General features: G+C 44.9%; 1 protein-coding gene across 11 annotated transcripts in view; it reads left to right on the top strand.

The window, feature by feature from the left end:
- MSI2 (musashi RNA binding protein 2) overlaps positions 1-25,371 on the top strand; it is a 568,927-nt gene that overhangs the window by 502,215 nt on the left and 41,341 nt on the right. For 9 of the 11 annotated variants that reach the window (XM_060259524.1, XM_060259515.1, XM_060259513.1 and 6 more), the window contains one exon: positions 9,076-9,138. The exons of 1 other annotated variant lie outside the window; for it this stretch is intronic. In XM_060259524.1, coding sequence (XP_060115507.1) covers positions 9,076-9,138 — 63 coding nt within the window. Of the gene's footprint in view, positions 1-9,075; positions 9,196-25,371 lie in introns of all 11 variants that reach the window. One more of the 11 variants, XM_060259518.1, reaches the window with a different exon arrangement.

The raw sequence follows: 25,371 nt of genomic DNA, 5'->3' as shown, positions 1-25,371 counted from the left end.
TAATGCTAGAAATGTAATGGTACATTTGGATTCTTAGTGTTTCTGCACAAGGAAACAAAAAGCCTTCTGGTGTAGTGGTTAAGAGCGCTGACTCTAATCAGGAAGAGCAGGGCTTGATTCTCCACTCCTCCACATGCACCTGCTGGGTGACCTTGGGTCAACCACAAGTTCTCTCAGAGCTATTCTGCTCAAGAGCAGTTCTTGGAGAGCTCTCTCAGCCCCACCTCCCTCACAGGGTGTCTGTTTTGGGGAGGGGAAGGGAAAGGAGATGGTATGCCACTCTGAGTGAAGGGTGTGGTTTAACGCCAATCTCCTCCTCCTCTTCTAAATCAATCTATTTAGCCAGGTTAATAGAAGATAAGTGATTGCCGCACCCCCAGATCCAAACACGTAAACATGTTTGTTCGGAATAATATTAAATCAGGCATCTTACATGAGGTCATGTATTTAGTGTTTGTATAATTCAGTGCTTCACGTATTCCTTACAGCGACCTGGTAAGAAAACCCTGCATTGTTTGTGTGTTTGCTTGTTTATTAAATGGGGGGGCGGGTTTGCCTGACACAGTTCTGCCCACTGTGGTGATGGAAGGCTGAGTCTGATAAGAGAGTAGCTTGCCTGAGGCCACCAAGAGAAGAGGGAAGATTTAAACCAGGAATTTCAGTTGATGCTCTCAACAGCTCATTCTCTTAACCTCTATGCTGCATCTGCTCACCAAGAAATGACTTCACAATTAGAAAAATGACCTGGTGTGTAGGCCGCTTGACGGCTGCCATTCTTCCTTCTTTCCTCCCATCTCATGATATGGCTGCTTGTATGCTGGAGAAAAGTGTGGAGGGCCACTCACCAAATTAGGCCCTTCAGGCATCGGCATCAAAAGCAGATGTGCCCCTTTCCCACAGGCAGCTACTCAAGTGGTCAGGGAACCTATTGATGCAGGAAGCGGGGAGGGGGGGGGGATTATCTGTAAAAAATGAAACTCCAAATACAGGCTTTAACTCTGGCTGACAAAGGCAGCGTGAAATTGATCAGAATCCTCGGGGCTTCCTTGGACAGAAGCGGAACCCATTGAAAACATTAATTGTAAAATATCCGCTAATTGGAATGCCTAAATCCACTTTAGCTCCTTTGAATGGCTTCAGCATCTTGTTTTTCTCCAGGCAATTAGAAGTGCCAGGCACACAAAAGAGCCAGAGGGAGCCTCTTCCACCAGGAACAGGCGGGATTGAGGCTCCAGATAATACCTCCATTGTGTTGCTTTCTCTCCCCCCCCCCCACCACCTTGCCAGATACTTTTTGTGTGGTTGGTCAAGCAAAGGTTCTGTGCAGTGGCAGCTCTTGAGCAGGTTTGACTTTGCTTTCTCAGGCGATGAGGGTCAAACTGAGACAGTAGCTGCAAATCTGTGTGCAGATCTGCCCTAACTGCATAGAAAGAGAATGCCAGGATGTGTATTTTCAACACGCAAAGCAATTCATATGTGCAATCCAGAACCCTCCCCTAACCTGCTTGTTAGTTCCACATAACCCCTTTCCTCAAGATACGGTCATTCAGTTTTAATTTTGTATGATTTTACCATTTTAAATGTTGGCTTAGGCTGTGAATAAACGTTGAAACCCTTTCCCCAAGAAGTTGTCTTATAAGTGAGCACAGCGGAGTTTGGCTGAGAAGGAAAGTGCCATGGAGTGGGGTACAGACCATGAGGAGTTAACCTTTGGGGGGGGGGGTCAGCATTCCTTATCTACCAGCTGCTTCTGCTGAAAAAAATGAACTCCCTTTTCCCTATTTTTGTGTGATCAGAGGAATCTTCCAGGTTCTGATCCAAGACATGTTCTGACCTGAGGCACCCCGTCCACTTCCCTCCCTCAGAGGCTAGATTTGCCCTCTGTTTTTCTGTCCCTTCTCACTGATTGAGTGGCCCTGGTCACAGGTTTTCTTCTCCCCTGAAGAAACTCTGACCATCCCACCCTGCTAGAAAGATATATTTTGGCTATTTGCTCAGCTCAGAGGAAAGGGATAGGATCTCCTTTTAACTTAAACCCTTGAAAATGACGTGAGGTGCTTTTAAAATTCAAAAATAACAAAAGGTTTTATTTAACATCAAGGGGAAAGGTCCAGTGAAACCAGGGGTTGAAATTACTGAGGTAGAACTAGTACAAGCGCAGACTTTTGATTTAATATATCAGACTAATGAGAGGGCCTTAATTTATTTACAGTTATTTATATCTTTTTATCGAGAGGCTTTTATTCCAGTGTTTCCCCAAGCACTCTAGTTTGCTTTATTTGAGTAATTGTTAATTCTTTTGGTGCTTGGAACACTCTTCCCAGTACCCCAGCCCCTCTTCCCTTTCGAACACCAACACACTTCTTGAATGGCTCACCGACTCTTAAGGTCTCTAAAGGCAGTTTCTATTCACACCAGACCAAGGAACTCTCTGTATCCTCAGAGATAACTCCCTGGTGGACTGGGTAGGGAATCTTCTTCTGTATCTAGAAGATCTGTCTCTTTTCTTTTGGCCTGAATGGGAGTCTTCTCTACTACCCAAACTTCCTTGCTGAACTTTCCTCGAGTTCTCTGTCTGTGATCAAACTGCTCTCAGTTAATGCTGAAATCTGACTCTGTCAGCACTAAATCTCTTTTTCTGTTCTCAAGATGTTGTCAGAACACATTTCTTCCTACTTAAGGCAGGAATCTGACTTGAATCTCCTCAGCATCCAGCTCTCTCTCAAGCCTCTTTTCTTGCTTTGCTGATGCCAACCCAATCAGATTGCTTGGAGCAGCCTATCACTCAAGGCTCTCTGGCTCTGTAAAGTCCTTTAGTTGTTGGAACAGCACTTCTAAGCCTCTTAAAAAGTGCAGTCCATCACAACATCCAGTGGCCTTGGCATAGGAAAGTTGGTTTTGGATGTCTCTGGTTGTGACCTCTTGGGTTTGTTATGGGAACTGCTCACAGGCTCAGATGGGGAGGCTTTCAATGCTTGCCTATTAATTTGATCCCTTCATTTGCCAGTCATCTATCTATATAGAGTTAGCCACAGGTGGGCCTCATCTGTGGATCAGGACCACACAGAGGCAAAACAGATTTTTTATCAAACTTGGGGCTCTCCCCAGGTCTGCAGAAAAATCTGATTTAAAAAAACACACACGGGGGGGGGGGGTTTAAATCCCCCCCTCCCTGGTAAATATCGAGGGCCCACACCTGTTCTAAATGTGACAGGTCCCTTCCTCAGTCTGCCATGCAAGCACATTGACAAGGCTCTTCATGCCATGGGCCTTTGTCACAATCTGTTCTGGCAGTGACCTTTGCCACATTTCGTGCCAGGCCTCCAGATATTGTTGAATGGTTTTCAGATCTCTTCCAGAAGATCCTGATGAATGCCATTTATTGTGCAGATAATGTACAGCAAAGGACCATATCGTTTGGTTTGCATAAAGTCATCAGAAGATCCCTTCTGGGTCATCCTATTTTCCACAGTGACTGACCAGAAGTTTCCAAGAGGTCCAAAAGTTGTGTGAGAAAGCGACAGGAGTCTGTTGTTGTTTGTCCCCAGTACTCGGAAGTTGCTGCTGCTCAACAAAGAAATCCCACTCTTAGCTATATTGGCTCTTTGCTTTGTCCAGACCTGCCCCTCCTCCAGGAACTTGGCTAACACCCTTTTAAAGCCATGTCATCGAACAGCCATCACTACATTCATGGCGTCACTTCCATAGCTCTATTGTGCATTCTTTAAAGAGTTACTTGCTACATCTCTCCCAAATCTACTGCCAGTCAATGTCATTTAGTGACCCATGGTCTATTATTATAAGAAAGAGTGGGAAATTGTGTTCCTTCCCCTTTGAGTATGTAGTATGATGCCCAGTGGCATTGTGGCACAGAATAGGCAGAGCTTTAAACAGACTTCACTGGTGACTAGCAAAGTTTGAGGAGTAGACTAGTGAGTCCACTGGCGCCAGGTAAATCTACTCAAATCCTTCTCTTATCACACCACAGGTGAATGTTCTAGAACAAGACTCTGTCTCTGCCTTCAGTACATAACCCAATGAGCTGTAGTTGAGTGCCCTCGCCCATTCCTCTGTTAGTTGTGATGGTTTTGGTTGCCACATACACAGCGGCTGTGGCTATAGTACTGGGAGAATTGGCAACTCTGGCTTGAGAAATTTCTGGTGATGTGAAGGGGTTGTCTGGGAGGGCGGAGTTTGAGGAAGGAAAGAAGCAAGATTGGTGGGGATATGCTGCATCCCCCAGAAGCTGCCATTTCCTCCAGGAGGGAGGGGGCGGGGGGGGGGACTAATCTCTGTAGTCATAGAGAGATCAGTGATCAATCTGGGGAAATTCCAGGCACCACTTGGAGGTGTTATTAAGCAAAGAGAGAAGTCACACATTAGTGCAAACAAAACACAACCCCAAGGTTATGATGACAAAATTACTAATATTTGCAACAAATTACAATACATAAAGAGAACAAGTCCCTTGATGAAAATATCATAGAATGTCAATGTCTTGAATCCAAACGGACTTGATGCCAATTCCAGTAGATGCAAAGGCATTCAATTTTCACACGTAGTTGAAATTGGAATTCCCCAGAACAGGTTGTTGACTTCTGCCACACCTCTTTCAATCCTTTGTCAACACGGGATCATGTCATCAAGGGACGCTGTCTTTATGTATTGTGATTTGTTGCAAATATTAGTAATTTTGTCATAATCTTGGGGTTGTATTTTGTTTGCAGCCGCTTGGAGGTGGGGCAACCCTTCATCTTTATGAGCAAATGCATCAGATAGGGGATTGCTCCACACCCTGGGAAGCAGGTTGTGCTGGTCTATTCCCCCCCCCCCCCCCCAGTAATGTTGCTGAAAAGGCTTCAGTTTGTACACTCGCTTCAGCCCTCACCCAATTTTAGACTTTTGTAACCATCAAATGCCACCATTTAAGAATGTGCCAGTTAACCTCTGCATTTAATAAGGATGTGATTAACTGTGTTTGTGCACATGTTGTCTGTGGGGGGGGGGCAGGCTTAAACAAAAACTGAAGGAAGCTTTGCATTTATTTACCTGGAATCTTTTTTTCCCCAACAGCCCTATTACCATACTTAAATGCAAGTATGTCTCTCTTAATTGATATTTTACAGTAGTTTAGAGACACTTTAGCCTTTCACTTCTGTCGTTTGGTTTTTCCGTGGTAGCACTACATGTAACTATGGTGACAGAACTAGAAGTAGCTGGCTGATGACTCTGGATTTCTCTTTTCTGTTCTTTTCTGCTTTTCCCTGTCCTTTTCTTTGGGACCTTTCTAGAGTTGCATTCATAAGAACAAAGCACAACCTGCTTAGTTACCAGCCTAGAGATTTGCCCTTTTGCATGGTTGACATAACCACCAGCAGCCTCTTTTCTCTGCAGTGAGGAAGTTTTTTGCCATCACTTCATTTGGACTCCAAAACAAAGGGGTGTGGGGTGGGGAAGCTTCCACCCCCTTGCCCCCCCCCCGGTCTTCCCTTAGCAGAGGCTCGGCCATATTCCGGAGCCCTGAGTGCACTGGAGACGATGCTGTCTCTGCCGTCTGCTTCACTGCCTTCTTCCCCAGCCTGCCCTGAGGGGCAAGCAGGCAGTCATCTTTCTTTCTTCACATGTTGTTCCAATCACGTATGAAGCAGGGAATGGGGTATGTGTCAAGTTTTCCAAAAGAAATTTCTTTTCTTTTCTTTTTTTTTTTTTGGGGGGGAGACCAGGTTTCGCTCCCTTCACTGACACACACTTCCTGTTCTCAAAAGTAGATACCTCCCCCTTCCACAAAGGAGGCAGACGTGAGAATAATTATGGTTGCCCCCTCATGACTGGCTTGGCTCTGGAATTATCTGCAAATTCAGTCCAGACGCTATTTGTGGTTCTCAGGCTAGCCAGACATCTGTTATTCTGGTACTTCTAAACGTTCCTCCTTTACCCTGCAGTGAGGAAACGGCTACCTTGCAGTGTCTTTGAAAGTGCCATTTTTAAGGAGCACAGAAAGGCTGTATCTCCACACTGGAGAGCTAGACAAAAACACCCGATTTGCTTTACTCCAGAAAAAAGCTATTTTGTGTAATGGGCAGTCCAGCTCTTCTTGCCAGATAACATTTTTTGTAATCTGTGGTCACAGATTTTTACAGCTGAAACCTGCCAGTCTCTGGTGTTTCTCTCACATTAGAAAACACCTCTCTCCATCCCTGTAGTCTGCCTGAAGAGAATGGTGTCCAAAGTCCTGAGCCCCACAAAACCAGTTATCCTAACTTCATCTGCAGAATCTCTGTCTCCTTTTAAAAGGAAGAAAAAGTGAGGAGTTCTCAAGGACCTACTCATTCTGGAGGAACTCTTGAGAGAGCCAGTTTGGTGTAGTGGTTAAGTGCATGGACTCTTATCTGGGAGAACCGGGTTTGATTCCCCACTCCTGCACTTGCAGCTGCTGGAATGGCCTTGGGTCAGCCATAGCTTTCCTAGGAGTTGTCCTTGAAAGGGCAGCTGCTGTGAGAGTCCTCTCAGCCCCACCCACCTCACAGGGTGTCTGTTGTGGGGGAGGAAGGGAAAGGAGATTGTAGGCCACTCTGAGACTCTGAGATTCAGAGTGGAGGGCGGGATATAAATCCAATATCATCATCTTCTTCTTGAAACGTGGAATTAGTGGCTGATGGTGCTCAGAGGATTCAAATGCACAGAACATGAAGATGGTCTGTCTGCTCCTCAGAGGGATTTGCCAGCTTTGTCCCTCAGAAATCATGGATGTGTCTACTTTTCTCCATTCACCTTGCCCACTTGTCTGTCATTCTGCAAGGTAGGCAGGGAAAGGTAACACTGCCTGCTGTGCAGGTAGCACCAGATCCTGATCTGTTGCTGTGCAAGGGAACCCTTATGGAGCCTGTGGGGCACTCCTGCAGTCACCCCTTCATCCATCTCTCATTAGCTAATTAGATATTTCTGGGGTTTCAGCAAACTATATTCTGATATTATAGGCAGACTAGCAAACTATGGTTTGTGTTAGCCCTACAGACCAGAATTCCTAACTCTGATTTCTTCCTGCCTCATAATCTGGTTCACAGAACCCAAAGTTATGTTCTGATGTAACAGCATAAATCCCAGAAAAGTCAGATTAGCTCATGGAGTATGAGTGGAGTTGGTAGAGCTCTCATTGGAGTGAACCTCTGGCTCCTTAAAGGTACATTCATGTAGCACCGAAGCAGGCTTGAATGTGGCATCTAAGCTAGGCTTCAGTCCTCCAGACTTTTCATGTCACCCACACAAATATAGGCAGGCACACATTTCAGATAAACCAGAAGTTCATTCTTAGCTGAGGTTGAGATAGTACAAGGTCTGTTCTCCTCAGTGTCTTCTAAGAAGCACTTGTGATTGATCCAAGCTGTCCTCTGTTTCTCCAGCTATAGTCTTCCATCAGCCACCTAGAATTTTTCCTATGAGTTGCCCATGTAAGCAAACAAGGTACAAAACTTGATTCGGCTGTTTCATTGTAATTAAACAAGGCTGAAAGCAGGGTAATGGAATCTTAGTGGTGCAGCTGTGAATTCAGATATTAACCCACATTTCAGTGGTCCACAAGGCAAGCTCAGTAGAAAAAGAGGCACTTGCTTAAATGTAGTGAAAACAAAGCCAGGTTGGCTATTCCAGAGAACAGGTGTGCACTTGCAGCCAGTTTTTCACCTGGAGAGCCAGTTTGGTGTAGTGGTTAAGTGTGCGGACTCTTATCTGGGAGAACTGGGTTTGATTCTCCACTCCGCCACTTGCACCTGCTAGCATGGCCTTGGGTCAGCCAGAGCTCTGGCAGAGGCTGTCCTTGAAAGGGCAGCTGCTGGGAGAGTCCTCACAGGGTATCTGTTGTGGGGGAGGGAGATAAAGGAAATTGTGAGCCGCTCTAAGACCCTGAGTGGAGGGCAGATATAAATCCATTATTTTCTTCTTCTTCTGGGGACAGGGAAGGGGGAAAGCAAGAGAGATTCTTCTTTTCATAATATGAAATCAGAAGTGTCCTGTTGTATCTTAAAAAGTAGGAAGGGCTAAGCTGAAGCTGCAATGAATTGGTTAGTCAGAAAAAAGGTACCCCAAACCCCTTATTTTATTTCTTCTGCAGCGGGCTGAAATGGTTAGCCCACTGGAGTCTACGTGTACATAAACGTGAAAGCAGTGAGAAGCAAGTGCTGTGGTGCAGCAGACAATGATACCAACTTTTAAAGATGAAACAGCTCAGGACATTTTGGTAGCTGTGGATGAAAGTCCAAATAGGGCGGAAGAGGGTAGTTTGTGGGCCAGGCCTCCTGCGGAGGAGCCTTTCTGTGCACGGGTCTGTCATTCTGCCGTCCTTCAGGGCACCCAAAGTCTTCCATCAGAATCTACTGGTTCGCAGTCCTGCCAATCAAACTTGACTTCATCGCCCCCGATGACCCAGTCTACTCATGCAGCAGAAGGAGGCGGCAGGCTGGATTAGAATGAGTACGTTGATGCTCTTTAACATGAGCAAACATTCAGCAATGATGCACCCCGCCTGCAGCCTGAAAGTGGTTCTGCTCCCTCAGGAATCCACTGCCTCACTCTGCTTCTTGAGTAGACCAAGTTCCTCAGCTGTTCTGCAGATGTCCTGAGGCCTACAGCGCTTGACTGAGGTCTGTATTCCTTCAAGGGAAGTGTCCTGTTTCTGAATGCCCTCCCATATAAAAATGCTCTTTGAATGTACTTGACTAGCGCTGTTGAGAGAGAGTCGTGCTGGCCCTTTCACTCTGATGTTCCGGTGGTGTATATGCTGTGGTTTCTTGAAGGAAGCATTCAGAAATGCAGCCTGCCCCGGCTGACTGCGTTCTGCCATCACATTTGGCATCTCTTGGCTGTGCATTTAATCTTTGAGAGCTTCAGCCGGAGCCCCTCCTGTTCAGAGAGCTGGCAAAGTCCCCGGTGAGACTAACGCGGGTTGTGCAGTCTGACAGCAGGCCCCCCACAGTTTGACCATCTTCTCAGCTCACTGAGCTGGATACACATGGTTGTGCCCTTTGCTTGTAGCTGTTTGTTGCATCTTCCCTTTGACCACTCTTTTCTCCCCACGCCCAGGTTTTCCAGCAGCAGCCTATGGACCAGTAGCGGCGGCAGCAGTGGCAGCAGCGAGAGGATCAGGTAGGGGGGCCCGTGGAAGAGGCGGCTACATGGCATACCCTCAGAATTCAGGGGCAGGTAAAAGCTCTGTCGGTATTCTATGTGGCTGCAGCTCTCCGTCATATTCTCTGATCTTCCTCATGCTTCTCTTCGGGGAAACCTGCCAAATAAAACCAAATATTCCAAGCAGAGGCCATGAGACTCAGAGCAGCTGTTAGGCTGTACAATAGAAAGAGCTTTTGAAGCAGAGGACTTGTAGGGTGGACCTTTAAAAAGGGGGAGGAAGGACTGTACAAGTTTTCATTTCTCAACAGTTTGCACCGGGCTAACAATGCACTCTTTCCTCCTGAGTTAAGCCCTCAACTGCTGGAGCAGCAGGCTGTATCTACCACTTGAGACAGATACTGAGCTTACGTCATTCTCAGGAAGACTCCAGCCCAAAACACACTGGCTTTTAAATTGACAAATCCATTTAAGTTGACAAATGCCGCGTTTAGGATCAGAATATAGGACACCGTATCTAAGTATGATCTGCCAAAGGTATTCTGGGTCCCCATTTCTGGATTCTTTCAAGAGCTTGGGTATTCAGACAGATCAGTCATGTTTTGCCATGAGACTGGCAAGAAAATCTTGAAATGTAGAGTATTTTTCTCTCTCCTTTAACGGTATTAATCCAAGTCTAGCTAATGTGAATGAGGGTTGCAATATGTAGGGCAGGAGGAGGAGTATGACTTTGTTTCCCACCCTACTTCATGCCCTGTCAGGTTGAAGATCTGGTCAGCTGGACTCAGATTCTCACTACAACAGACAGCTGAAAGAGTCTGGCTTCTTCCTCTCCTCCCCCCCTCCCCAAGTTGTTTCTGAATTTGGACTTCATGCTGGAGCACGGTTCATCTGGTTTGGCAACGTCGCTGAACTCACAATTGGCTGCCAGACTAGAATCCAAAACTACGTGCCAGCTGTGGCTTGGTTTGATGTGTACATTAACACACCAGAGGCCTGGAGACCAGGGCACCATGGAGGTGGGGATGAAAATATGAAGCCAAGAGATGGGAAATTAAAGCAAGCAGCTCTAAACCATGCTGTTCCCATGGTACATCTGGCAGTTCAAGCCACATTTTGGTTTCTGAAATATGGTTAGCAAAAACCAATACTTTGATATAATGCCCAAAATGAGTGGTTGTGAGGAGAACAAAGTAGTCGCAGGATGCCATCTGCAGCCTCGGCCAGTTAGCATCACACCAGGGATAGATTAGACTGGCTCTGCTGAAGAGCACAACCTTTTCCAGGCCCTTTCAAGAGAACTTGGCTGTCCTTTAAAGTTCTTTGAGCTTCGATACCATTTCAGCTTTTGTTACCTGCTGCAAACTCCCAACCAAGTTTCATGAGAAATGTTAACCCTTTTTTTTTGAGTCCACCTATTCAAAAAGCAAAGCAACCTTCTCCAGTTCCTTCTTCCCCACATCTCAGTACCCCTCCTGCTAAGGAAGTGAGATTATCTGTACCAATTAGTCCTTTCCCTAGGATTTCAGCTGAGGAAAATAAAAGTCAGCATTTTGGCATATTGAAGCACTTGCGACCATCATGAGTGGGCTGTGAAGGCTGGCTGGTGCCTCTTTTTTTGCTATGTTTGCTTGCTGGCCTCCAGCTTGGTTGTGCTACACGAGTGCTGAGCTCTGGGGCAAGGGGCCATGCTCCTGGGGGGCTTAATGCCTCCTAGTCATTTTCGCTTGCTCATCACTACAGAGCCTGTCTTCTGTTTTCCCCCTTGCTAATATTAAGTGGGCTATTGAGGGGGATGGGATGAAGAATCCAGATGGGAGCTTCAGTTCTGGGCCCAAATTCCCCCACCTGATTGGGTGCATCAGACACATAGCAAAAAATGTTACGGATGCTGCTTTTTACAGTTCTCTCATGATGAAGGTGGGTCTTCCTTACGGACCAGCTAGGCTTTGTGGAACAAAATCAAGGGGTGAAAAGTGAGAAGGGCGGCCAAGAGCTGATGCCCCAGTAGACTTTGGGGGAGTCCAAAGTAAGCTCCGTTCCATGCAAACTGGCACTGCTTGCGGGGCTACAAAGGATCATCCGTAGCAGCAGTTTTAATGTTACGATACTTGGGGGAAAGTCCGAGGGGTGATTTGCCAGACAAGGATGGGATTACTTTTACTTTACTTTACTTTGTGTTTTTTTCTGTCTTTGAAGCAAATTGATTTCATCTATTATTTGAGGAAGAATGGGCAATTTCCGACACCCCTTCCCTACATGGCTTCAGTTTTATTTTAAATAGAGGGGACACGTTTTCCCACGAAAAGGCTGAGAGTTCTGTCAAAAGTAACTTGACCTTCACTGTTGTCCTGCTTTAATCAAAGTGCTTCCGGTGTCCATTCCGACTGAACGGACCATCAGCCAATTTTCTCTGCTTGATATTATTTGGTTGGGTTTTTTTCTTTACTATTATTTGAAGTCTGTTTTTAAAAAGAGCAAATTGATATGTGATACAAAACAAAAGCTAACCCAAAATTAACACCAACATTAATGGCAAGTTTAAAGAGCAGTATGGCACGTGCTTGTGTCTCCTGTGTCTGGGAAGGATCCCCAGGAGGAAGCCGAAGCAGCCTCTCTCTCATGGGCCAGGAAGCCTGGTCTGCTCAGCGATGGGGCCCCATTGGCAGCTCTTGCCATCAGAGGGCAGCAGCAGGGATAGTGAATTGCATTCAGGAGCAGTGGAGTAGAATCCGCTTCATGCTAATGGTGCTCAGGTCTGATTCATTAAAGGGGGGGAGGGGGGCCCACTTCAAATGGTAGTAATTGGCTTCATTTTTTGTTGATTGGAGCCACCTTGCTCGGAGCACATATGCAAGATCACTTAAGTGACCACTTAGTCGCCTCTGTGTCTTAAGGGGCCCAAAGGTGTAGCCTGCAATTGCAAAACAGCCCTTTAATTCAATCAGCATCTCTGGATCTCTCCCTGCTGAAAAGATTATAGGGGGTAGGTTGGTTCCGCATAGTCCTTGTTTCCAATAAGGGAGTACTGGTGGAACTCCACAAGTGCACCGTTAGTGTTCATCTTGCTGGCATGTGGGTGGATCTCTAGATTGAGAAGGAGGCCCATGTAAAACTACTGGATGCAGGGAATTCTGCCAGGGGTGATTTGAAAAACTGACTGCCCCGAGCCCTTCCCTTTGGAATGGAACATGGAAGTTCCAGACTTAGACTAAAAATCAGGCCCTTCATTAAGACAGAAATGTGCATTGCAGATCTGATGTTATGTTCACCCCCACCTTCAGAGACAAGGGCAATTCCCAGAGGCTAAATCTTTGGGAAAGACATGAAAGATACAACAGAATTTGAAGTACACACTCAGCTTGTTTCCCAGAAGCCCGTAGGTGAAATGATAGGCATTCTTTGCGTAAATTTTAGCTCAGAGGAGAGAGAAAGGACCAGAAGATGGGGTTGCTGTTCTGAGAATGAATCCCATTTGTTTTAGTGACAAGAGAAGTGTTATCTCTGTGATCAGGTCACTGGTCCTGAGTGGGGACCCCCTTAGGTTTTACTAGTCTACGATAAATCATGTGGGTTCCAGAATGGTTCATCCCTTGTATTTTGTGGTGCCATTTTTTGGAACTGAAAGAATTCCTTGACTGCTAGGAAGATTCTGTAAAACCCAAAAGATTCTTAGTTTTCCAACATCAGTATCAAGATATCATCTTCAGCCATTTTGAACCCCTCTCCCAAACCCTTTTTAGTATATGTGCTGCCAAAGCGAGCACCCCCTCCTCCAAATCAACAGATCACCTCTGATGCCGTGTTTTAGGCCAAGTCACCTAAAATAACGCCTTTCACGAAGCAACTATATCTCTCTGCACGATATAAACATTTTACAGATACCTTGCAAATGTTTTGCTCACCATTTTAAATGAATTAGACTCTGAGTTGCATTAGCATGACAGCCTGCTTTTTGTAACAAGTCCTTCGAAGACAATTTCACTATCAGCCCCACATTTGTGTCCCACCCTGAGCATGCCCAGAGCTCCTGTATATGCTAGCATCCATGTTGTGGAGGGGACAGATCTCTGCATTTATCCTTTGCATATGCCATTTAACTTCCAACCAAGGGAACAATGGATGCGTACCTCAGCATCCTTTGCCATCAAGATGTCATTGGATTGAGAGGAACATTTCCTCCAACATAGATTGGGGAGGGGGGTTATTTTCCGACGGCTCAGTTCAGAAACTTACCAGGATGGTGATCTATTCCACTCGATGGAGGAGTGGGTGTGGCCACCAGTGCTCTTCCATCTGCCCTAAGGAACAGGTGAAGCAAATGTTCCATGTGGGTATTTGTACATGTTCTGATCCATACAATTCTGGCCATCCAAAAAAGGGGGGCGAGGAAGAGCAGCATAAAGAGAGCCTCATGTGTGCAGGCTCCCTCATGGAGCACCACATGGGTGTGCAGGAGAGGTGTGCACCTCCCACCCCACCCTATGAGCAGATCACCACCTGACAAGATGGCTGAGCTGGGCCTGCATCCTATTTTCTTGAAAATCTCCCTTGCTTATTTCCTTTCAGTTGGGAGGGTCATGTCAGAGTTCCATTTGAAACAAAAAACCAAAAGATAAACTTTGATAGCCTGTTCCTTTGCCAGATGCTTCTAAGGCTTGATCCCTTTTTCTCCCGCCTGAGTCCAAACTGAACTGGCCAGAGCCTCTGCTGCCTGGCCCTGGAGAGGGTGGAGAGTCTACCTGCTTGACCATCCGTAGACACTCAGTAGTGAAGCCCCCCCCCCAGCCCACAACCTCCCCTCCGCACTGCCTTGGCCACACCTTCTGCTCCTTTTTCAACCTGCCATTCCTTACTGCCCTTTATACTTGCCGGCTATAACCCATCTCATAACATGAGCTACTGACCTGAATGGTGAGTGTGAGCAGTTATGTTCTTGTTGTTTTCTCTCTTGCTTGGTTGGGGCTGCTGTGAGAGAGGGTGTCTCTGAGGCATTCTCTCCGGCCTCTCTTGCTCTGGGACGAGCACTCCTCTCAAACACTCTTCTGAGCACGCTCAGCAGGAAGGTTTGTCCACACCTATTAATCCTCTCTCTGTGTCCAGCTTCTTGTTAGTAGCAGCTGGTTGCATGTTTTTTTTGCTTGTTCAGACGAAACGGTTCAAGAAACGACTCATATTCCAACTCTTGAAAAATGTCTCTTTTTATTTTTATTTTTTTGTTTGTTTCTTTTAGTACACTTTCTCTCTTTTGGTTTCTTATTGCTTTACCCTTACTTAATAAAACAAAACACTTGTCGTTTGTAAAACATCTCACATCTCCCTTGCCTGTTCTTAGAGTGTTATGTATCTGTGGGACTGAACTAAATGCATGCACCTGTAGTAGTCGTACCTGGTAGCAGTAGATGTAGTTGTAGAACATGCATTGTTGAGTTGATATTATAGGTTATTGTCGACTGGAAAGAGCATGGCAGTCAAAGTGTAGCCGTGGTTGGTTTGGAAGAGTAGGCCTGTTTGCACAGAGCACTGCTGAATGTCTGGATCCACAGCACAACATGCACTAACCCCCCCCACCCCCAACTTGAGCCTGTAAAATTCAAGATGGCTTCTTGTTCTGCAAGGACCCACAGTGCTCTTCCGGGAGGAGTCAATTGACTGTTGTAAACTACGCTGCCATTTTATTAAAAAAAAGAACAGAGGCCCTGGTTTTAATTGCCCATGCACTTACTGGTGAGTAGTTCCCACTGAGGTCAGTAGGCATGAGTACACTCATGTGTAAGTGTCATAGGCTTGAGGGCCAAGTTGAATCTCAACAAGCATTGGATGATCCTGGTTCCCTAGAGGACATTAACCCTTTGAAGATTCTTCATTAGTACTACAAATTAGTACTATTTGAAGGCCTTGACTAACTCAGCCTGGCAGAGCAGGAGAGCCACGCACTGGAGACCTCTATAACAGAGTGTGACTGACTGTCCGACTGTGCTGACGCACAAGGGAATTGGTTTTAGATCTTCAGATGCAAAATTGGCGCTTGGCGCTACTTGTATTCCTTTCCACATTGCCAAGGTCTAGGAGCCTGTTTCGTCTCAAGTACGGCTGAACATTTCATGACCCCCCCCCCCCCCCCCGCAGTATGAAGTATTGCTTGACCAGTTTCATCATCTTCACCATTGAGCCAGCAACCGTCTTTTGCGTTTTCATTTGTTTCTTTTTTGCACCTAATTTTCTGTACTCAGCTTTTCCAGTTGTTCTTCCAAATGAGCAGCAGTGGGTTAGGGTTGGCAGCTGGTACTGCAAGTCCTGAATGCCACATTATATTGGTTTGTGGGTGCTGTTGTTTTGTCAGCAGAGCTCCTGCTGAGAGTAGACTGTGTGCCCTTCCTAGCCAGTTCCGCATCCCGCATCCCGCCTCCAGGCTCATTGCTCTTTCTGAGTGCGCTCAGTGTACTGTACATGCTCTGTGGACATAGGGAGTCTCCAGTTCAGATTGTGAATCACAGCACTGCCTTTAGCATGTGTTACTAAAATAGGCAAAATATAATTCAATGTGCAATTCAGAATTAGTGCCCTTAGCTTCTATCAGACCATAAAACACATTGAGGCCCCAAAGTGCTGAAAGCCAGAAAAGGTCCATATTGCTCTTTGACTGAAGGTGTGCAGCTTCCATAGAGTTATTCATCTTATAAATAACTTGCCCCTTAAGTTGCAATCTGTTACGAGAAACGGGGCTCACTGTTTAATGTGTTTAGCAGGGAAATTAGATGGGGAATGTAGCTAAAAGTTAGCAAAGCGGAAAATTGCATGGGAAGTAGCAATCTTTGTTGTATGCTTAATTCTAGTACTTTCAAATATTTAGTCTTCTCATTAAGCACCTCTCTTATAGCAAATGGCAGTCATAAAAAAGATGGGAGCCATAGTTGGTTTGTCTGCACAGAATGACTGGGGGGATTTCCAGCAATGTGTCACAACCATTTAGCAAGCCACTTGAATTGACTTTCCTGTCCAGATCATTAGGGCAATAACTTACAAGCAACTCTGACTTCAATTTATTTATTTGTTTCTTTATGTTCCTGTCTTAAAAGTGCATGAAGTTTAATACAAGCCGTGCAGTCTGTCAAAATCCCACATGTGGCAAAATGATGGATGCATCAGTACATTCTCATATTTGCCTGGAGAAGAGGACGAAACTGGACAGGCAGTTTAATATTGTAACAATAAAGCTACATAACATTTGTATTTCACAAACATGATCTTGAAATCATTCCAACAGCGCTGTGAGGCATATCAGTATTATCACCTCCCTTTTACAGACATAGCTAATTAGGCTGCTGCTAACTGAGAGTGGCTTACCTAAGGTCACATGTTGGACTGCAGCAGAAGTAAGATTCTGAATCAGAAATTTGTACCTTGCACTAAACACCACAGGTACAGAGAAGCAGGTTTATCTGAAGGACAGAACTGTAGGTCAAGGCACATTAAATACTGGGTCCTGGTCCAGGTTTTGCGATGCATTTCTTTTTCAGACTTCATGGTGTTCCATTTGTTTGTTTTTTCAGTTACCCAAACCATAAAGTCCACCTTTTAAAAAAAAAAAAAAAGAAAGAAAGAAAGAGAAAGTTTGCCATCAGATGGAAAGGGCTCTGTAAAAGCTATATTGTACAGTGTCTATCATTATGCAATGAGTGAAAAATAGCTGACTTTTCTTTTCCCATACTATCTGCATGGCTGCAATGGGTATTTTACAATGCCCTGCCTACCTTTAGTTGTTTCCCTGGCTATATAGTACAAGCATATCAACTTGAGAAGGTGGTTTGTACTCAGATCATAGGTCCAATAAGCCCAATACTGAATCTGACCCAGAGATAAGCCCAAGACTCTCTGAATCTGACCCAGAGGTCTCCCACAGTCCTGCCCCTCAAGACTCCCAAACTTTTTCAGGCTGCTTCCCCCTTGGTTCCATAAACTTCTCCCCAGTGCCCCCGACCTTGCCCTATATTATAGGGCCTATAAAAAGCATTCGTCAGAACAGCGGCTTGCATGACTCACTAAGCAAGATAATAACAATACAATTCAAAACAGTAACAAGTAATTGCACATTTAGTTAAAATCCAATTAAAACTTTTTAGGTTAATTTATTCATAAAATTGATGAACCTGATCCAGTGATACCTCCTTTCAGAGTTCAACAGTCATCTGGCAAGAATCGTAGCTACCACCGTTAGTAACTGCCTCACTGTTTAGTAAATTCGTAATGCGATTGATAGGCTTGATGAAGTGATACGAGTTTCCCAGTGTCTGATTTAAAGCAGGAATCTTAAACCAGCACATTTACTAATCTAGAATAAGTTTCTTTGCTTGGAGGGAAGTTGGATGACCACACTAAATCCACATTCCACCAAATATGATGGTGGAAATGCCAGAAGGAGCTTCTCGACCATTGTCCATAGGGCAGAATAGAGATCAGAAATTTCCTTCTGTAACCAAAACTTTTGGTACGATTTCTTAAACTTTGGCTTCAGCTCACAGTCATTTTATAGCTCAGTTAGTTCTTCCACTATACCACCTCCCCCAGTAAAAGTGGATTTATCACCCAAACTGGAATCTCTGTCAAAAGAAGATACTCAAATTGCTCAGGCAGATCTTCATGCAGCATATCCAAATGGTCACCCAAAAAACCATAATGTTGCATCCCACCATTCTCTTTTAGCTCAGACAAGCTTGGAAATTGGTATAGCTTGCAACAGTCTATATTGCATTTTAGTAGAGCTGACTTTAATAAATGTAGAGATGACAGATTTGGTCTTTATAAGATTGACCTCATTTCTTTGCAACTGCTAATTCATTTCATTGAACTTTGCAAATTGTTCTGATAAATAAGCAATACCATGCCCAATCTCTTTGTGTTCATCACTGAACAAAGCATTTGTGTCTTCAAAAAAACTCCACAGCAGTGTCAAAAAGATTGTAAAAGCATCTCACACAGCTGCCTTTTAATAGCCAATGAACTTCAGTACGAAGCAGCAAACATTCACAATCATCATCATTTCCAACACAGAGCTCCTGTAATAGTCAGGCTTTAGTTTTGTTCACTGCAATAGACAGAATATAATGACTTGTGCAGATGATCACTGAAGAGAGCCAGTTTGGTGTAGTGGTTAAGTGCGCGGACTCTTATATGGGAGAATCAGGTTTGATTCCCCACTCCTCCACTTGCACCTGCTGGAATGGCCTTGGGTCAGCCATAGCTCTCACAGGAGTTGTCCTTGAAAGGGAAGCTTCTGGTAGGGCTCTCTCAGCTCCACTCACCTCACAGGGTGTCTGTTGTGGGGGGAGAAGATATAGGAGACTGTAAGCCACTCTGAGTCTCTGATTAAGAGAAAAGGGTGGGGTATAAATCTGCAGTCTGCTTCTTCTTTTGCAACCAGATATTGGCAATGAATGACACAGTGAATGGTAAAGACATTTGGCACTCCTCTGTTCAGCTAAGCAACAGACCCACAGTAGTGAGCAGTCACTGATGTTGCTCCATCAGTTGCACAAGCATGTTAGCAAGCAGAATGTCCTCATATCTGAAGAACTGCTCAACACAAAATATTGACTCCCCTTTAGAATCTGTTGTTAGTTGCCTTGCAAATACCAACCCTTGAGCCAAACTTTCATCTTTTATAAAGTGCACATAAGTGACAAGCAAAGAGTCATTGCCTGGCAAAGTTGACTCATCCAGTTGTAATGCAAATTATATTGTCCTTAGTATGCTGCACAATGTATCTTCCACATTTTCAGCCATTTCATCTATGCACCTTTGAACTTAATTGTTGGTGAGAGGAATTGTCTGTCAGGACTTACCAGCAAAACTTGAAAAATGACAGAGACAAAAACACCCGGTGATGACAGTTTCTCAAAACATAGTAAACTGGTTTGACTAGAGCTCTGGTGGCATACTTACTAACATTTCCAATAGTCCCACCAGATTTCAGCACTATGCAGAGGCAGAAACTTGGAGTGCCATTTGCCAGCATGATTTCATAGCCTGGTCAATTATAAATAAGTGAACAATGTAGTCAAAAGAGCACACCTCCAATGCCTCCCCCTTAGTGGCCCCTAGGTAACCCCACCGCCCTCTAGGGAATGGCACCACCCACTTTGGGAGTCACTGCTTTACCTGGAGATCCTGAGCCCTTCTACATGTAAAGCAGGCGCTTTATGACTGGCACAAAGATATGCGGGCCAAGATTCAAGTAGGAAGTAGTTATAGCTACATCATCCATTGGACAGCTTTATTTCTTAATTTTGTTCATTATAATAGTGATTAAACCTCCATGTCTAAAAAGCACATTCCAGAACATATGCACTGTAGCACATCTATCGTTTTGGCTATGTGTATATTGGGTCCTTAACCCATAACCATGTTGTAATGAATGTCCACATTTTGATGAATATTGACAGTCTCAGATTAATTTTGTGACTGAAAGTAAGTATTGGTTTCCTCAAATGTAGATCTATCCCAGACTGTATGCTGACCATCACTAAGTGATAGCCAGTATTCATCCACAGTGCATGGGATTATCAATATTCCCATGTTAATATGGATAATCCATTATAACAAATTCATGGTTGGGAAGACAGTGGTGAGCCCAAATTTAATTTATGGAAGTGAGGCCAAAGGGTGATTTCTGTGCTTGAAAGAAGTTTCACAGGAAGTGAGACATTGGCTGTCTTCTTTGGGGACATTTGCTCTGTAACAATGTTTTTAATATTATAGGGGAATCATCTGAGATAAAATTAATCTAATTTAGTCAATCTCATGTTCTATTTAGAGGACAGAGGCTAGGCCATCTGCATGACCACACACACGTCTGGGGGCAAAAAATTCACCATTTCCTTGCAGCAAAATGTGTTTTTACAAAGCTGTTGCAGGTTGCGCTGAGATGTGAAGATAGTAGGCATGATATGAGTATCTTAATTCCCCTTCTCCTATCCCACTGCTAGTTTAAGCTCCTACTTAAAAAAAACAACATCAGAATGATTTCTCTTTGGCTTAGGAAGTTGCAGATTGATCAATGGTTATTTGAAAATCTTAAGTTACAAAAGGAGAGTATTGTTAGGGATGTCCAGCTGTGTGCCTTTCCTGAGGTTGGATATAATTTTCATTCTCCTTGAAGCCCCTGCAGTTTTCTGTGAATTTGTAATTCAGGCAGTACTGCGGCCAAGTTCTCTGACCCCCAGCCACAGTCATTTTACTAGATTATATTGTGGGTAAAACACATCAGTTTTTAATCACTTGTTTTATAATTGAAAATCTTGGGCACTTGATAAATCATCTCTAGTGCAATTAGTGGCCAGCTCAGGAGTGCAGACTTAAGTACAGTATAAGTTAATATTTAATTAATGTAGTCACTAACTTTTATTGGTCTTCTCAATCAGTGGAATTATTTTCAGTGGTCAAGCACTTTCCCAGAACGCTCTCTGGGTCACAGCCAGGGTTCCTTTCCTCCCCCTCCCCGGATTGCCCTTTCATCCAAACAGACGCATCATGTGTTCAGGGAGGAGGGGCATTAAAGGTTCTTTCAGTTCCTAAGTGAATTTTACTCCCTTCCTTAGCAAGAGCCACTTCCTATTAGGCAGTTCTTCCCTGATGGAACAGACATCTCCATAAATAGCAGTCCAGATCTTCTATAGAGTTGATGTCAAACGCTGAGGTTCCCAGTTGGTGAGGTATAGTATCTCCTGGCAGAAATCACTTGTTTCATCTGAGACCATCCTAAACGCACTTCCTTCTAAATATTATTGGCCACTAGCTAAAGGCCTGGCAGCACAGAAAGCAGGAGACTCCAGGTTCCTTCTCTAGTTCAATCCTTCCACCTCTATTTATCACCCTTAGCCTTCACATTTCCCCACCAATCACAGGAGAACTCTTCTCTCTCATTTTAAAATAATATTCACACTATCAAGAAATGGGGGGGGGGGGGCTGTCTTTTAGCACCTGTTTTATTTTGCAGACACTTTGGAATGCATATATTTACCTTAAAATTGTGTGCTGCTGTTTCCATATGCGTCATCTGAAATGCCATTGACACTTGTTATCTCAGTCATTCATACAACAACCCTGTAAGGCAGGGCAGTATTATTGCCCACATAATGCAGCTGGGAGGCTGAGACTGTGAAAGAGTGGCTTGCTTCTTAATAAGGCCCTGGCAGAGGTGAGATTGGAACCAAGGGCTTCCTAGCTCACAGCTTCCACTTCCAGCCACTCTGCTACACTGGCTCCCACTTGTCAGTTTAATGCTGTGTAAAATGAGCATATGTACATCTACCAGCTCAAACTAGCCATGTCTCGTAGAGTGTGTTCATCTAAATTGTAGATTGCCTGAATGTTTCCCTTCAGAGAGCCATAATACCTAGTGAAGCACAAGACGCTACAACAGGTGAGCGGCCTCTTAGTGCAGTTAGTGTCACGGCCTCAGTGTGTGGCCAAAGAAGTCCTGGTTTTATTTTAATATGCCTCTTTTCTCATATCTCTTATTGCATAAAAGGCCACAATTTAAAATTAGCAGGAACGATTGCCCGTTAATGTGTTACAGTGGGAGGCCAGAGTTTTGGTTTCCATAGCAATGGAGTTCGGCTCATTTGTTTTGTGGATGAATAATTACTACGCAATTAGAGTAGGCTAAAAATAAAGGGGCCCTTTGTTCCCAGTCACTCATTAATATTAATAAAAGGCCTGTCCAGGCTGTGGTAAACAATTAATGCAAATCTGGTAGCTGGTGGTAGAAGGCAGCAGTTGAGCTCCTCTTTGCCAAGGAGGGAGTGGGAAAGTTAGAGGGGTCATTTCCTTCCTGACAGTGAAATGTGTCAAATGATGAGCAAACCATTCTGTATTGGTGCAGAGTGCCTTGGGGGGGGGGGGACTTCCTGTTTGTCAGCAGAAGTGCACGTCTGTGCAAGGAGCTGGATGCCCTTCCAGATCTCACAGCTGGAACTGGGGTATTGTGGACTTGCAGCCTCTGTGATCTCACTCCAGGACCCCCCAGTGTCCTGCTCCAGTGCACCTGCTCCAGGAACGCTTTGCGCGGGGGCTGACTTTATTCGGCTGCATTTGTTGCTTATCCGAAATGCCATGGCTGGCAGGCTGTACATTGCACGGTACCTCAGGGCCTTTATGTCCCTTGGTGAACATGGCTTAGGTCCCACTCAGTCTCACTAATTTCTCTGAACTCTGCGGGGATTGCTGAAACCTGAGGAACGATCACTCTGGGACGACCAGTGCACATATTAACACTTATAAAAGTTTGCTGAGGAGGGGCAAAATAGGGGATAGTGTTTTATGAGTGCCATGTACTAAAAAGGAGGGTCTGCCTCTTGTAAATCAAAAGCATTGAGTGGTGAGGAGCGTTCTGAGAGACATCGGATGACTCTGATGGGCTCAGCCGGCATTTCAGAATTCTAGCTAATGTCTCTGATCATATACATTTTCTACATAAAACATTGACGTTTCCAACCTGACACTCTCGTAGCATCTTGTTGAGTTGGTCCCGGTAAGAATGCTGCATTATAAGCATCTCCTTAAGTAACTGAAAGTAACTGAAAGTCCAGCTATTCAAAAGAATGTCAGAACCTGAGATAGTAGAGTTGCTTTGCATCACCACCTAACTCAGTACTTCCACCCTGGCTGGCAGTTGTTTGGTAGGGTCTTAAACAGGATTATTTCCCACCCTTGTTACCTGTTCCTTTAACTGGAGGCTGAACTTGGTATTCAAGATTCAAAGCATATCCCAACCATTCAGCTTTCTCCCCCCGCCCCCTAATAAATAAATAAATAAATAAACCTGGAGTTAACAGGGAAGGAATGCAGTCTGAAGCATTGATCTCCTGTCCATTTGCAGCCATTCTGCATCTGGGGAAAAACACCTTTCTCTGAATCAGATTCTTGTCAGAGAAGAACATTAGTGTATATTGTGTTGCACGTGTGGTGAAGCCGCCTCTGTGGCATCAATTATTCAACTTGTGTGGCAGCACGGCATGTTCAGCTGCTCAGGGAAATATCCTGCTTTCGCTCCAGCTTCTACGAGGGAAGAGGTAGTTGTCATTTGGGGCCAAGATTAAAACTCCACACAGGAGTACACTGACAAGTGACAAAAGATGGCAGGAACTCAACGAAACAATGGACGTATGGAATAAGAAAAAGGACGGACCGTTTTGGGAAGAGTGAGGTTGTGCAAACAGCAGCATGGGGTGGAGTGCATAGGGAGGAGATTTTGGAGGGTTTGGGGCAAGGGTCATAGGGGCGACTAAATCTTTGATTCTGCCAGGTGAATTGTGCCAGCCCTGTCTTCTCCTGTCACTGTAGTATTGTTACCTGACCATTTTAATGGGGCAAAGAAGTCCAAAACAACAAAGAGAGAGCTGAATGTCTCTTCTTGAGTTGAACTAACCAGCCAATTATTTGGTCACAGGCTTCTGGCTCATGGCTGTTGCACCACCACTGTGCGTGTGATTTTACTGAGCAACATAAAAAAGGGCAGGTGCCTGCCCTGAGCTGTTCTTCCGGCAGCCCCTCACACTTGGCTGCTTTTGTTCCTCTGTTCTCTCAGCTATTCTTGCGACTACAACCCCTTTGAAGCAGAAAGAATATTCCCTGTGAAACCTCATCGTAAGGAGCCTTCCCCAAGGCAGGGAAAGAACTTTGTGAGCTTTTTCTAGAATAAAAGCTCACCATTACCTGTTGGTGCCCACTCGGGTCCCACAACATACAAGCAAACTGAGACAGCTGGGCGACAGGAGAACATGGCGTGTTTCAGAGTCCCAGTGGGAGGAATCGCAGAGAACCAAGCAGGAGAATGCGTGTCCTGCCAGTGCGGGTGGCCTGCGGTTTTGCCTTGCCACAGACTTGATGGGGGAAGTCATCTAAAGACAACAGGGAGCAGTGCGGAATTTCCTTTGCCTCTCCAGAAGCCCCTCTCACGCGTGATGAATAACTTCATGTCCTCAGCCTGGCTAACCTGACTGGATCACTGTCTTTGTTAGGCGGGCAGCCATGTTGCTCTGAGGCAGCAGAACAAAGTTTGAGCCCAGTGGCAGCTTTAAGACCAACCAAGTTTTAGTCAAGGTACAAGCTTTCCTGGGCGGTTGGTCTTAAAGGTGCCGCTGGGCTCAAGCTTTGCTTCGCTAAAGTCTGCAGAACTTCTTCACACCCACCCGCTTTTGGTGACTCACTCCTGATCAGGCAAGATTTCTGCAACAGATGAACATTTTACCTGAAACAGAAGAGTGGCTTGGGGGACAGTCTTCTCTCAAGCGAGGGCAGGTCCAAAGGAACTGGATGTTCAGCTTCAAGGGAATGGACGAAGGGCTGTTTTTACCAGTAGAAATGCACGATGTTGTAGATATGAATAGCAGATCATTCTGCATTGTTGAAAGGAAAATTCTCAGGTGAACAGACTACACCACAAAGTGGTATGTCAGATCAGGCAGTTAACCTTCTTAATAGAGTACTAGAATCAGCATAGATTGAGAGTGCGTTCACGCTATGCTAAATAATGTATTTTGCAAGTGGATTTTTGCTTTACATAATGTAGTGTGAAGTAACGCACCCTGAGACAGACATAGTATGTAAGATTCTGGAATGCAAAGACTACTGTTTAAGGAGTAAAGCATTAGTAGAAGAATGAGAGAAGAAGAAGAGATGGGATGTATAACCTGCCCTCAGAGTAGTTTGCAATCTCCTTCCCTTCCTCTCCCCACAACAGGCACCTTGTGAGGGAGGTGGAGCTGAAAGAGCTCTTTCAAGAAACTGCTCTTGAGAGAACAGCTCTGAAAGAACTTGTGACTGACTCAAGGTCACACCAGCAGGTGCATGTGGAGGAGCAGGAAATCAAACCTAGTTCTCCCAGATTAGAATCTGTGCTCCTCAAACTGGCTGGTAGCCAGAGATGGGGGGTGGGGGGGGATGAGAGTGGAGAAAGCATGAAAGACAAGCAGGCAGGTTAGGAAGTTGGTTATACCAAATAATAAAAGAGCCAGAATCCAGTAGCCCCTTAAAGACTAACAAAATTTGTGGCAGGGGAGGAGCATTTATGAGTCACTGGCCACTTCTTCAGATAATCAATAATAAAAGATGGGCGCTCCACTTAAATGGGCCAAGTAAAGAAGGCAATTGATTCCTGCACATCACTGATGGCTCCATTACAGAATTTGACATCAGGTGAAAAGGACTTTTCATTGGCCTTCCCCACTCATTGCTTCTGGTGCTCTCTGC

The sequence above is a fragment of the Heteronotia binoei genome, chromosome 18 (genome assembly GCF_032191835.1).
Source record: "Heteronotia binoei isolate CCM8104 ecotype False Entrance Well chromosome 18, APGP_CSIRO_Hbin_v1, whole genome shotgun sequence".
NCBI classification, from domain to species: domain Eukaryota; kingdom Metazoa; phylum Chordata; class Lepidosauria; order Squamata; family Gekkonidae; genus Heteronotia; species Heteronotia binoei.
This window is presented reverse-complemented; position numbering and strand designations above follow the sequence as displayed.